At 34.0% G+C, this 16,025-nt stretch overlaps 2 protein-coding genes across 8 annotated transcripts in view; one reads left to right on the forward strand and one right to left on the reverse strand.

Moving 5' to 3' along the window:
* Window positions 1-16,025, reverse strand: part of By (focal adhesion protein tensin) — a 156,103-nt gene that overhangs the window by 118,149 nt on the left and 21,929 nt on the right. The window lies entirely within an intron of this gene.
* Window positions 8,284-13,207, forward strand: LOC138932587 (putative sodium-dependent multivitamin transporter). Of its 2 annotated transcripts, none has more exons than XM_070294548.1 (7): window positions 8,284-8,508; window positions 8,752-8,883; window positions 9,518-9,739; window positions 10,002-10,345; window positions 10,494-10,613; window positions 10,685-11,350; window positions 12,209-13,207. In XM_070294548.1, the coding sequence occupies exons 1-7, from the start codon at window positions 8,503-8,505 to the stop codon at window positions 12,468-12,470; spliced, it is 1,752 nt and encodes a 583-aa protein (XP_070150649.1). In that variant the 5' UTR covers window positions 8,284-8,502; the 3' UTR covers window positions 12,471-13,207. The 2 variants fall into 2 exon arrangements, with proteins under 2 accessions (XP_070150649.1, XP_070150650.1); XM_070294549.1 differs by having other exon boundaries at window positions 8,840-8,883.

Genomic DNA, 16,025 nt, shown 5'->3' on the forward strand with positions numbered 1-16,025 from the left:
ATTTATAGCTAGCGATTCAAACACGCATCGCTATGCATCACGATCGTAAGTTAGCCGGATGACCGTACGTGTCTTCCTACATTGAGTTAACCGCCGTTTACGCAATGCCATGACGCTTAAGTTCCGCGTAATTTCAGTGCCCTATATGCGGCGTCCTGTCGTCCTCACTGCCGAGGGTACCATCGAGGGAACAGGGTCTTTCATCTCGCGAACCATTGCGGATTATTCGTACGGGAACGCGATGTGAAACGATTACTCCCGATGTGCTGCTAATCGAAGCGTGTAGAAAAGAAAATGACCTATTGTTACGTACGCACTGATGTTGTTTAATGCCGAGTTAATTATAATTGCATATAATATAATAAGATTCGTAACAAGCGCATTATATTTTCCGGCTTCTTGTTAAAATATTAATACATAAATACATATTAATACATTTTAATATATTTTAAAAATATTAATACGTAAATCCGTAATATAATTAATAATATAATTGATATTCATCAAATATTTACTTAAATAAAAAATCAAAGTAAAATTATATTGAACTGTATCCATAAAGATTATAAAATTTTTAATATATTCTAGGTAGATTTATAATTCATATTTATTCTCACTCGTATTATGCAATGATAATTTTAACATTAATTTAAAAGTTTATATAATTAATTACATTGCAAGTGAAACAATAAAACTCTCTATGAAATGTTTTTTTCCCAACGATTACGTTAATATAGCCATTTCGAGCTCGTGACTATTCAACTGACAATCGGAACGCGTTAATAACGTTAATTGGTACATATAAAAAGTAGGCCAACGCTAAATGAAGCACAAAGGATACAAACTTATTTGAAGAATGTATTAAAGTTCATGGATAAATTGTTATTCCTCGTTGAAATTTTAAGTCACATTTCAGTCCCATCATGCAATATCCGGCAATTTTGAACGGTATTATCTTTCAACGTGCGAATAATTGAGTTTTTCTTATCTTGACGTAGCGTAATTTTCCAGATCCCTTCCAACATATAGAGACTATACACACATACACACAATAGTTTAATTTTAACTCATCTATCAACAACATAAATAAAATATTAATTATACGTACAAATTAATGAAATAATAACACATTTTTATGCTACTTTTACAAACTTTTTGATTTTATAATCGATTATCTTATAATGTTTAAGTACTATTTTAAATAGAGGATATTAAAAAATATAATATATTCTATTTAGAGAAGAGAAAAAGAGAGAGTAAAAAAAATATAATTTTTAATATCGAGAAGTGCGATATTAATGTGATCGATACTTATGAACGACGATATAAAAAATGTCAAATTTTCAGAGTTCCTACAAATAGTATACAATATATCATCGATAAATCAGTAGCGCATCGAATAGCTTGTAAATCATTCTGTCAGTCAACACTGATTGGCAGAACAACATGGCCTCTATACATTTTTAGAAGTAACGTCAACAGAGCCAGCGACGGACATGTAATTTGACTTGTTAAACTGATCCATTAAGAAGATATGGTTATCGCCAGTGTCGTCATCGGCCCTGTTGCGCGGGTGGATTCGAGGTCGTCCGTTTTCATCGCTAACTGCGCTGTCAAACACACGGAAAAATTCAAATTGCTTTTTGTTACTAAGAGATATTTTTGGAAGCACGACGTCTCGTCATTAACGGATTGGACTACTGAATAAAACTCATTACGCTATGCTTATAAATGTATACTCTATGGTTTTGTAAAAATATAACATTAATATATATGCGAAGATAGGGAGAAGAGATATGTTTGATATGCAAAATAACCGGATTTAACTGTCATAAAACCGGATTTACGCTATTGTAATATTTATCGCATTGTATCATCAAAAATAGCTCTTCTTTCATTGATCGAGTTATCGCAATGTCTTTGCAATCGATGAGATTCTGAAAATTTTCGCGTGCGAATTTTTCTAATGACACGTTATCGAGAAAGATATTATTTTCGACATCTGCTGGAAAACAGTAATTGACTGAATGGAAGATTTCCGTAGTCGAAAGTCACGCGATGCCGTCGAGAACCGTTTAAAAGCCGCATTTCTCTTGTACCGGCACGTTTCCCGTCATTATCAACGCCACGTGACTCTCAGACGCGGTGTATTATGAGTTAGCGTGAGGTCGTAGATAATTAGCTTGTAAGAGACTTCGGACGGTGAACGTAAGACCAACACTCGTCAGACGAGTCGCATATCGCCGAGAAAACAAGGGCGACTGCGAGTCTCGCGATATCGCGGTACCGCATTATCGATCTCAAAGCAAGGATGAAACATCCGCATGTACGATAAAAAGAGTACGCGAAGAAATTAACCCGCAGCTATAAAGTTTAACAGCAACGTTCAAAGGACGATAAATCTCCTTTACATCCCGAATATATTATGGTTGTTAATTGATATATCGGTAACTCTGATACATTTTGCGAGATAATAATCTCTTATACAACTCTGTACAATGCCAAGAATAAAATGTTAATTTAAAAATATATATAATATATATATGTAATAAAATAATAGAAATCATGTTTCTTTTATCAATATATTGTTTCAAATGTGATATACTATACAGTGTTATAAATGAAAATAATTTTGATATTTGATCTTATTGGCAGAATAAAAATGTGAGACTAGTGGCACCGCATTAAGTAGTACAATAAAAAGTCTGTCTATTTTATTTTGTGCCGCCAATATAATAACTTGACCGTCAAGTCATTGAATACTTCGAGTTCATGATGCAACGATAAAGTGATGTATAACGAGGCGTGTCTAGAAAATATGTAATCGCTCAGAGAATTTGCAAGGGAATTGATGCTCCATCAGTCGATCGCCTGATGGCAATTTGTTTGCCGAGACGTTTCATGCTTTACAATTTATCGTAAGCTTTTTATCGTTGAACCCTTTGCTTTGTTATTGACTAAATCATACGAGATTGCAGATATATGTAAGTGAACTATGAAAGATTATATTATTTATACTATGCGAGCGTAACAAGAAAATAAGTTTCATACAAAAATTAAAAATTTTGGAATTATATTAATAAATGTGCGGCTAGAAAGTTTTCAAAAATATTTATCAAATTTATTTATTATTTTTTATAATAATAATTTAAGAATAATTAAATTAATCATTTTATTTTTAAATTACATAATTTTATCCCTTTTTAAAAAAGGCATGAAACCTCGAACTCGAATATATCGAAGCGTTGGAACTTCTTTTCCGCGATGCTGATTGGCTGTCTCGCTTGTGTGCTGCGGTTTTTTTTCATTCGTGATATTTGCAACTGTCAAATCATGCGAATTTTGACAGTTTGACAATTTTGTGAAAGACAAAGTTAAAATTAGGAAAGAAAAGTTAAAAAAATTGGTAAATATCCATAAATAAAAGCGCGCGCGCAGCGTTGTTCTAGTTTAAAAAAAAAAAACGATATAAAATTGTTAATTGTTTCCAGATTAGGATTGATCTGTATTTTATTTTGACATCTATAAACAATGTAACACGTTGTCGGCATTGTTCAATGATTTATTAACACAATCGATCGTCGTTACTGTGTACTTTGCCTCGCTTTTTCTTTCACAACCTGGATGTAATTTAATACAATTAATGACCGCACCCGTAGTACGGCCTTGATCACGAGTGATTGTCGATCGATATATCAAACACAGCATCGAAATTGCAACAGAAAGAATATGCCGGGAATGTTGTTTGACGTAACTAACGTCGTGATTGTTGCGTGACGGTGGCGGAAACGTATATACTTGCAGGTGCACTGCAAATTTGAATATTTGAATGTCGCAATACGCATAATGCAGTAAAGATGCATTCGAAAGTTTCACACGTCAATTTAATCTTTTTGGATGCTTCGTATTAAAGTTGTATTTTCATAATAATAAAGTTCATATAATTTGATAATTTTTGTGTAATCATTAATTTGAATTGACAGCATTGATATTAAAACATGGAGTTAAATTAAGCTCAATTAAATGTATAACGTATATAAAAAAATGTATATAAAAAAAAGATGCATTTAATAATACGAGAATATTTTATTAATAATTTGCTTCTTTATCTTTGTCCCAAATTATTAATTTTACTCATTCCAATTCAATGGAATATTTGCGATGTCGATCGATTTGAAGTTACAGAACGTAAAATTGCATAACATACAAATTTGCGTAATGTAAGTCTTTTATCAAATTCGAATACTCACTAAATTATGCCTTACGGTACATTGACACATTCCGGCACAGACCATTGAAAAATTGCCACTCGTACACACTTTGTTAGTCGTTTTTAACTAGCGTCGCGATACATGCAGGTATTTTAATATGCGGTCTTGTCGTATTTCACCTTTTCACCGCGAATTGCCGCTCGATGACACATTGTGCGTTGCATGATAAAGACGAGCATGGCGTAGCAATTTCTTTATTCCCACTGATAAAAAGCGCACACACAATTTTATTAATTAACTTAATTGGCAGCTTTGATAACGTACAACGTACCGCGTCGAAAAGTACCATAAATTTTTTGTCAGCCTTGGAATTCATAGCGATGCCCGCATCTTTAAATTACGACATGCTGCGATATGGAGGGAATCAATTGACACTTGCGCGACTTGATGAAGAATAACGGTTGTTCTTAACACTTTTAGGACGGCTTAATTCACGATATTTTCCCAGCCACGATGCGTTAATATGAGAAAAGTATAACGTTTTATTTTGAATATTGAAAAATATGTATTTTTAATATTATCTATAAATATATTTTTAATCAGCATTCATAATAGACAAAATAGCAAAATTGAAATTTATATTACTGAAGCTTCAACATTACCGAAAACAAATTTTCTTTCACGTGTCACTATTAAAAAAATTTATAATAACATATGATTTCTATTTTTTTTTTCGTTTTTTTTTTTTCGTTTGATAAAGAATGTCACTGCAGTATCAATCAAAGTGTTCTAAAGGCGATTTGATCGCGCATGATCATGTAACATTTCGCAACCTTAGCAGAAATCACGAATACAATGTTATGTCTTCTGTTTTGTGCATGCGTGAGAAACTAAGCCACAATTCAATGTATTTTTACGTAAGTCAGAACGCTCGTTATTAACGTGAGTCTTTAGATACTTTCGCAATTCGCTTTGAAACCGTTTCCAGGAAAGTTAGTTTGTGTTCTTTGATCTTTTTAATCAGATACATACATACGTATTTGTGTGACATCATGCACGTCAATGCATGCATTTATCGAAGATAAAAGGTTCATGAGAGAAAATTTAAATAAATTACTATTTCTAATGCACTGATATTTAAATAAATGGAACGAATCTTGAAACGCGATACCGCGTAAGGGAGATATAAATGTTTATATAAGAAATGGCGCAAAACGTGACGATAACTGTTTTTCTTTTTATATTTGCAATGATTCAGAAAGAAAGGATTAAATTCAAAGATAGCTAGCAGTAATTTGACACTTGATAAGCAAAGATGATTTGAATAAGTCGTATGTAAGCAAAAACTGCTTCGTCGGCAGCTGATGGCAGAGATGAAAAAGATATTGCAAGTAGGATCGCGTGATTCTGAATCACAATTTGCACTTTACCACACGGTAAGTCTAATTATATCAACTGTCATAACAAATGAAAGATATAAATAGCGTTGTCTCAGCAAATCTCTCTCGACAAGAAAAATATCTTGCGATTTGAAAATCATTTTACACGAGAATAATACAATCTTTTTTGCATTTTTTATCATATCAAAAAATCTATTTTTTACAATATTTAATCGTTTTATTAAATTTATTAAATATATATATATATATATATATATATATATATATATATATATATTTGACATAAATATGATGGCTAGCGATAATTGTAGATAATCCTTGATTCGAAATGAAATGTTACATATTCCCTTCCTATTAAACACGTTGGATTAATTAAAAACGATGAAATCGGAGGCGGAGCGTAGCATCACGCACGAATTGACTCGAATACCACAAACATGAGACACGGTCATCTCGTTATTAATTAATTATAGGAATTAGCTCGCTTGCACGCGACCATTATCAGATCGGCCGTTACCAGATAAATCATGAAACAATCATTTCCGACATATATATATATATACATATATATAATATATCTTTACGCGCGTATTATAGAATATATAGTAAATGATATCTGTTATATGGTATATGGCAATGATATTATATTTATAATATAAATCGATTATATATAAGCTTAATTAAAAAATAACGTGTATGAAAATTTTCTGTTTCGCGTGAGAGCAGAAAAAATACCGAATTCAAATCCATTTCAATTTGTCGAAAATTAAAAGTAAATTTCTACAGGTATTAAAAGTAATATCTCCTAGTAAGATATTATTGCATACTGGATTTATTTAACACGGTCGATTGAAAGCATTTTGCTTTCGTTTTCATTGAAAGAGAAATTCTGACTTTATACAATACCTCTCGTAGACTGCAGTCTAAAAAGAAATACATTTTTGTTTAATACAATAACAAATTCAGATTTAATTTTAATTATATAAAATTAATCTCTTTTAACAAAATTATATTTAATAGAACATTTTTATATATCTCGAAAACGAGATATTGCTTTAAATATATCCAATTAATATAAAGCAAGCAGATTATTACAGATTATAATCGAGAACGGCAGTCCTTTCCAAATAAAATTGAACTCGCAAACAAAATTTAACATTAACCTCCGTATTATCTTCGAATTGAAGCATGCAGCTGCGTCACGACCGATATATTTTCCCTCGTCAAATTATCGAAAGCAGCTTACGCATCCGGATAATATCGACGAATTACGTGGAACGAGAGTGGTTAACACACGGTAAATTTCGATTGACCGTAGGGGTCAATAATTGGTCGATCAAGTTCAGCAGTCAGTTAGCCGACAGTTAGTCTGCTGTCGTCTGGCTAACGACTTAATGACGGGAATTCACCACTTACGAGTTCCTCTTTTTCTCCCTCATTCTTTCTACCCTTTCCTCTCTCTCTCTCTCTCTCTCTCTCTCTCTCTCTCTCTCTCTCTCTCTCTCTCTTTCTCTTTCCGTTCCTCTTTTGTTCGTAGTTCTTCTCTCTCTCGTTGGCAATGCCATTCGCGTAATACAACGCGACAGACCAGTAACAATGTCGGAAATTAGTCGACACTTAAACGAGATTGTCATTAGCCCTTATTGTGCTGCATCAACTAGTTATATTGGAAAAAGTAAAATTTTCAAGCAAGAATACGTGTTAAAGCGTACGTACGACAAAATAATAGACCTGGTCTTTTCAGCTGCAGCTTCGAAAAGAGATTTTTCTTTTTTTTTTCACGTTTTTAATAAAAGTGATTTTAATTAAAAGCAATATCTTTGTAACATGTACTATTGAAAGAGAGACTTTAGCGTACTGACAGATTTAATTACAATTAATTAAATTTATTATCTTTCGAATTCAGAATATATGGTATATCCAAAAAACTTGTTACTAATCTCTTTGCGAAAGTCTAATAAATGATTAATACTAGTGTATGTTAAAACATTAATGTATATGTATCAGAATATAAATATTGAGCAATATAATAGTAGTAAAAACAATTTTAGAATTTTAATGCAATTATATTTACTATTTAATTAATGTCAAAATTGAATGTATCTTTAGATGAATAGTCTTTATTTGTTACATTTTTCATTTTCATCGCCGTTAAGTGAATCGATCCTTCGGAATGGTTGACGTGTAAAGATAATCATTTCAAACGCTATAATTTGCGGCACATTAAATCAAGACTAAGCCTTATCCGATGATCGCAATCTAATCTTTCCTCAGGTCTCTCTAATGTGCTTTAACTGATATATCTATATATGGTCAATATTATAGTCACTTGTCGATCGTCTCACTGTTCAATATTTGTAAAAAAATTGTTGATTCGGAATTTTTTTAATAACAAGGAATAATATTTTTCTTATATTCCATAATATCAACATGTTTGTAACATATCTGTAATGTGTATGCGTATTTAAATAGTTCTTGTCTTAAATTTATCTCTGCTAATGTGCACGATATTTATGCAGATGAATTTTTCTTTTAACTAGCAATTAGTATTAAACAGCATGTTACTACATCTAATTTACCAATGGAAATTCCATAGTTTGCGTGCTTTAGCGCTAAAGATGCCGAGCAATTCTTTACGTAATATATCGTTTCTTTTCCTGCGTTTTGCATGTCGATGGGAGCGGACACATTCGTTAGTAGGAGCTTGTCGAACACTCATAAACTTATAAACATTTTGATTTTCATACTCGGTGTTTTCAAGAGTGTGCAAAAATTATTTGAATTTTTTATCATAATGAAAATTTCGGTCAAAATTTAATTTATTTGGATTGAAATTTTGAAGTCGAACTCTTTGCCTCTCAAGTGAATAGTGTAGGTGTAAATTTCACAAGATGGACGTAAGTACTAATAGGCATTGGATTAGTTACGAATAATCTAACAAAAATTGATTATATTATCATTGCCTTATAAATTTTGAAATATTTAAGAAAATAATTTAACACCACACATTTCTGTCTTTCATAATCATTATACTACAGCTAGATATGTTTTAATATTAAATCATATTTGAAAATTCTGTGTAAAAAAATTTCTACTACAAATTTTTCAATAAATTATACTAAAGAGAAGTTTGGTTATAGACATCAATTACCGAGGGCGAAATCCACAGATTGCAATGGCAGGATTACCTCGTGATTAGCGTAATCATGTTAATTTCCGTCATTATAGGGATCTACTATCGATTCAGCGGTGGTCGACAACGTACAGCAGCGGTCAGTTTCTAGAAAATAAATTTTTATGCGGCAAATCGATTTGGCGTTAAACTGATGCGATCGCGATAATTCGCACACAAATTATATCAACGCATGTTATGCAATCGATCTCGTTTCGCGATAAATACTATCATCTGCATAAATTACAGATTATCGCGGCTGCTAATAAATGAAATTCTAAATCTCGGAAATATCGAGAAAAGTAATAGATTCTTTTACAAAGTTTTTATTGCAATTATAAAAACACATATTTTCTCATTTTATTTTTCTTCTATTCTTAAGGAAGAAAAATACTCAATATAATTACTGTCAACCGTAATTTTCTTTAAAATAACCAAAACGCCTTTTATAATTTTATCAAACATTTATCTAAACTAATGTTTTAATAAAAAACAAATAGATATTTTAATTGATAAACTAAATATATAAATATATTGTGTTTTAATCTTTCGGTGGTTAATACGGTTAAATTATTACCATAGAATATTTTGAAGATCTTTCCTTACAAATAGAATAATACCAAGTGCCGATTAATTTTACTCGTCGTAATGACGTAGAAAAATGCTGTGCATTAGAAATAAAAAAATATCCGGTGTACAAAGCTATTGCTCAATCGCACAATTATCATTGACAGGAATACTTTACCGCGGACAGTTCGATGGGTATCTTTCCTCTCTCGATTGCCATGATGGCCTCTCACATATCGGCAATTAGTATGCTCGGAATGAGCGGGGAAACTTACATTCACGGCATGTTCCTCGTATTATTATATCTCAGCAGCATTTTCATTGTGCCGATCATAGCTTTCTGTTATCTACCAGTCTTCTTCGAAGTGAAGGTCGTAAGCATCTACGAGGTAATTGTCAAATAATTGCTCGCAATTGTCAAATAATCGCTCGGAATATTGTCTACTATTTTCAACGTTGTTCCTTTCGAAGACGACTAGTTATATATTGCGCAAACATATATGTATATGTTATAATTTGCACGTATGAATTAATGGGAAATTTTTTAAGTATCCGAATTAAATTGCAAAATTGTTTTTTTTTTACTTTGAATAGATCTGTTATTAAAGAAATTAAAGAGAGAAATCTGTTTTTTTTTTCTTTTTCTTTTAGTATCTGGAGAAACGATTTGGATTATATGTGCGATTGTTGGTGAGCGCGGCAAACTTCACCGAAACGATGTTACTGACCGGTGTGATGCTGTATGCTCCTTCGTTAGCTCTCGAGGCCACCGCAGGATTATCGAGTCTTATGAGCATCTTGGTACTCGCCACAATTTGTACCTTCTATTCCACGATAGGTGGTATCAAAGCGGTACTCGTCACCGATATCTTCCAGGGCTTGCTCATGATCGTTGCTCTCAGCACTATCATCTTAATTGTTGCTATGGAAATTGACGGAGGGATTGGTGGTATTTGGCGTATTGCTCTGGAAGGGAACCGTCTTGATGTCTCCAAGTAAGATAATCGATATAAAGCCATATATATTTTATGTGTGTTCTCAGAATAATATATTATTTGAAGATATATTTATTTATTACTATGAAATAAACTCATCTCCAAATAAAATTCATAAAAGTATTAATAAGAGTTTTTCTTTTTTCAGCGTGAGTTTGGATCCAACTATCCAGTATACGTGGTGGAGTCTTTTGATCGGCGGAGGATCGATAAGTCTATCCTTTCTTGCAGTAAATCAAGTGCAAGTTCAACGTTTAATGACCGTTAAGTACGTCTGTATTTATTCCGCGCGAGAGTATTCAGCATATTTTTTACGATGATTATTTCTCATTTCTGTAGAAGCGTAAAGGTGGCTACGAATGCCCTATTGCTGTGCGGTCCTTTCATCGCACTGATTGGTTTCTTAACATGTTTCACCGGATTGGTGCTATACGCAATTTACAAAGACTGCGATCCTGTAGCCTCCGGAAAGATCACCACCTACGACAAAATAGTGCCGTTTTTTACCGCGGAGAGATTGTCACCTGGATTAGTCGGGCTTATTGTTTCCGGCATTTTCAGTGCCAGCTTGAGCACGATTTCTGCTATGATGAACTCGTTGGCGGCGGTGGCGCTCGAGGATTACGTTAAGCCGCTGCATCGAAAGTTCGGGGTGGAATTCTCTGATAAGAAAGCCACCTTCACAGCTAAAGCTCTTACTTTTTTAAACGGCATTATTTGTTTGTTCTTAGCATTATTAGCAAAAACGATGGGTAGGCTGGTCGCCGTCGCCTTTAGCATTCACGGAGCTATTGGCGGACCCATTCTGGGTATCTTTACTCTCGGAATGCTATGCGAGAGTGCTAACGAGATAGGAACCATCATTGGCATGATTACAGCGTTAATCGTTTGTATGTGGGCTGCTTTCGGGCATCCGAAACCACCCGTCCCGGAGCTACCGATATCGGTCGAAGGTTGCGCGAATTCTTCAGCGTTGATACTTGCTGAACAGATGAAGCTCAACAGGTACGATATTTTCAGAAATCATTGTAAAATGATGCATACAGCATACAATTAATATTTTCCAAACTTTACAAACAATTAAATTGCACTTTTTTACAATATTAAGAGCATAAAATAATATAAATTAAAGATTTTTAAATAATCTACATATAAGGTCAATCAATTTAATACATAAAGTTTCAAATTTAATGTCGTCAAAATGTCGTCATGTTAGTTATTTCAACAAATGCGAGATTAAAAATTTAGAATTAAAATATAAATTATCGACAATTCTGTATATTGTCTTATCGCGACTATTCAAAATTCCGAGTCATCGATGTTTTGTTACGGGCACAAGGATATTTCGTGCGGCAGTAATTAGCTGCGAGTTAAGCGCCGCTACCCGATTTCCTTCACGCTCAGCGCTTTCTCATGGACGATAAGCTCGCTATTCGACATTCCCACGGCGATAAATAACGCTAATTGCACCGTTAATAAACTGAAATTACGGTTGTCCCGTGGAATCCTCGCCGCGCCATTATTAGAGGGATTAGATATATTATTGCTTTCTCTTTGTCGGCGGAAACTCGCGTAAATCGACGGCTCTGTTTTCAACGATGCAAGAAATTGAGAAGCTGTCCACGCGAAAAAGGCGTAAAAATAAACAATCTCATTTAATTAAAATAATCTCTCTACAATAATACACAGTAATACAAATTTACTTCTCTCTTTCTCTCTCTCCTTTCTTCTCTCTCTTTCTCTTTATCTATCTATCTATCTATCTATCTATCTATCTATCTATCTATCTATCTATCTATCTATCTATCTATCTATCTCAAGCGCAATTTAAATACGAATAATATTTTTATGTTTTTTTTGCAGTACTGTAGAACCAGACGAATCGTACTTTTATCTTTATCGTATCTCCTATTTATGGTATAATCCTATGGGATTAATAATTACTTTAGTGGTTGGATACATAGCGAGCTATATAGTACGGCTTGTTCAACGCGGAAACATTATTGAATATGATCCAAGTTTGTTTGTGCCATTTGTGGCCGCCAGAATCAGACGGCGACGCCAAGACGCGCAGAAAACTACAAACAGTCAGATCTTTGTTCTGGAATCTAGCTATATAAAATGAGGCTTTTATAGTTAAATAAAATCTATAATTATTTATAAACAAATATATATTATACACACATACACATTTCAAGTCGAGCGGACGATAAAATAATCCAGGGTGCTTAATACTATAAGGATAATTGACTGACTTTGTTATTTTAAGAAAATAAGGTTAAAAATAGCTTATTTTGATATTCGCTTATATATATCTGTTCCATAACATATTTTTATTTGGTCTTTTATTAAAATAACGTAAGAGTTGTTATAAATAAAATAATATTGGTAGTTAAATAAATTGTGAATATCTCTGCATATACAGGGTGTATCTGAGATGATGCACTAAATTTTAAGAGCGTATTCTAGACGTCAAAATAAGACTTTTTTTTCTTATAAACATGCGTCCGCAAATGAACCCCCCTCCGAGTTAAAATTCGAAAATGTGTGAAATTGACCAAACACTCGCAACGCAAATTTATTTATCTCTCAAGAGAGTGTAATAGGTAACATCAAAACCAAAGTCAAATAATAAGGCAATGCATAAATTTTTTTCTGAGATACAGCCAATTTTTAATTTTTTCCCCAAACTTTAAGAGCCTCTAGCTCGGAAGAGAGTTCATTTGCGGACCCATGTTCATAGGAAAAGAAGTTTTATTTTGATCTCTAGAATATGCTCCTAAAGTTAAGTGCATCATTTCAGATATATTCTGTATATACAATTACTTATTATTATTACAAAATTGCCTATATTTCTCTTTATTCTATTAAATAAAACACATATTAATAATACTTTATTCTTATTTTGTTCATCTCAAAATATTTATATACAATATTTATATTGTATGTGAATGATAATATATAATATATATTTATATATTAAATTGGTAATACAATTAACGTCCACATACATAATAATATTATTGTATTAAAAACATCTTAACGATGTAACTAAGTTTTATTTGGTAGCAAAATTTTCGTTTTGTCGATGCAATTATGGCTACAGAGCTATTATTCAATTATAAGCGAAAACCTGCCTGTAAATCGGCGACAGTACCTTGATGAATGTAAGCTCGAATGAGATTCACGCGTTTCACAGCAGTTTTTCGACGGCGACTTCGTCTCTGCATTAATTTGCAATTTAACGAGCGCTGATTGGCGGAAAAGAGTAATAGCGTGAGTACATGTGTATTCGACGATGACGACCGGCGATTTAAAGAATTCCATTACATTGCTGCCGAAATTGGCGCGACTTATCTCGTAATCGTTTACGGCGAATTACCGTGTCCAATCCACGGGCAAGCTTTTAATTGGTTTAATTGAAGTTCATCTGTGCAGCGGAACGTTGTTACTCTTTGCGCGATGTATAATCGAATGATCAAAGAAAGAAGCAGTAATTGATACGTTGGTGAATTTGTTCACAATTTCCGTTACAAGAAAAACGTCATACTTCCTTGTAATCTATTTAAATTTTCAAAACGTCATAAATTTAAATGAGGCACGATATAAGTTTTATTTTGGAAGAATTAATCATCAAGAATTTCTCTCGTATATCGTAAAAAAAAGTATATATATGATACGTCAATTTCTTTCATTTATCTTAACTGACCGGTATCAGATAAATTTTGAATAAAGTAAAGGATTTAATAAATAAATAAAGATAATAAAGATAGATAAATAAGGATAAATAAAATACGATAACACATAAAATTGACGCGACCAACGTATCGCGATAAGACCTTCAAAATTTGATTTACGTTAAGAATATAACATTTCCAAGATACACGACTCGTAAACTCCACAAATTGAAACGCAAACCAATTTTCCTCGCGCGCGATTCACCCCGGAACTTTATCCGAATCTACACGGGAAATTCGCCATTATCACATGCGCATCGCATTGCATTTTCACGGCGACTAGACTCGCAGCATCGCGAAGGAGTCGGCTGAGAGAAATCCTTGGAGGATACCGGGAGACGATACCTATAGAAATGCGCATACATACGTACGAGCGCACAATGGCTGGAACTTTCGACCCACCCCCGCGATTCACGGACTTGCATTTGAAATTGAAATCACGTGAGTCCCGTGGTCTCTCGGCTCTTCATACGCGTCCGATCTTGATCATCGACGCGTTCCTTTTTTTTATCTCTCCCCTTCTCCTCTCTTTCCTATTATCCTGCCCTTTTTAGTCATCCCTTTTTCCTGCCACATCCATTCTCGCTGCTCGCTCGAGTCGTGTGAATATGTATGACTTATCTGGCGCGCGGCCAAGACGAATTTCAAAGCAGAAATCCTAACGACCGGTTTTCACTCATCGGCGCGGCCGGACATGTTTACGTTGCGACGAATTGTTTTTTCGGAAGGGACGGGAGGGAAACTCTCCGAAGCCTTCGAGGATTTTGCGGTTAAATTTATTCAGGGCTTTAAGATCGGACAATAGAACGATAAAGTGTTATGACGTAGCTGGTAATATCTCATTCAGACTCTCTATATATACTGCTGATGTGCGATGTGCTTATGAATATAAAAAATGTGATATAAATTGCAATTGCTAAAATTAATAAAATTATTCCAGCCATATTTAGCACGATAGTTTTAGATAAGAGAGGAAGAGAGAGAATATATGTATAAATATAAGATAAGAAGTTATTATTATCGATATCGTTGTGTTTTTCAATTTCGGCAGAGTAATCACGATTCGGAAATATTCGCCACGTCGAAAAGTTTATCTCTCGTGCCGGATCCTGGGTCTTTCGCGATAACCTATGCAAAAGACAGTTGGTGCATACGCGCGATGCGGAATTTTCAGCGGTATAGCCGACCCATGTATTATAGAAAATACGATATCCATCTCCTGTCAAGATCCGTGGATTTTACGGTTGCTGCGATACCTGATTGCCGTAAAACGATAGAAAACAACTTGTGAGAACTTGGAATCACATGCATGCTATTTAAAAATCCTTATTTAACAAGAAATTCCAGAATAATTCTTAGACAGTGGCTAATCCTTTACATAAAAAGAGAAAATTTATTTATTTTTAATTTAAAATATATCTTTAATGCTTAAAATGTTCTTTAGAATTTAAACCTGTTGAAATGTCACGTTATTCTTGCAAATCCCGATATTACAGACGGAAATATCGTCTTCTGTCTTTTGTCCGGGATCAAATGCACGATCGACGTCGTACCTATTATCGGTCGAGATCTAGACACGCGTTATTACGAAAAATGCCTTCAGGTCTTGGCTGCAACGAACGGCAAGACTTGGCTGCGAGTTATGAGATGGTCAGTTGCAGTTGCAGCGTGTCTCGCAGCGTGCCCTTTCTGCCGATTTAACGGCAAAACCATCCGACAGGCGGATCTCTTATCTCGAGCTTAAGTGCAGCTTGGAGCTCGCCACCGCGTCTCGATCGTAACGGCGCGTTGGGGGATTCACGAAGCGAGCCGTGTGAAATGATGGCTACCGGGAAGAACGCGGCGCAGAGGCGGATTTAATGCACCACGAACGATCCTGAATTGACTTGTAAAACGGAAAGAGTAAATCGCGCTCGCGGGAGAATATCGATCCCCGCCCGTTT

The sequence above is a fragment of the Polyergus mexicanus genome, unplaced genomic scaffold (genome assembly GCF_030449975.1).
Source record: "Polyergus mexicanus isolate NDT 795.1 unplaced genomic scaffold, iyPolMexi1.0 SCAF_4, whole genome shotgun sequence".
NCBI lineage: Eukaryota > Metazoa > Arthropoda > Insecta > Hymenoptera > Formicidae > Polyergus > Polyergus mexicanus.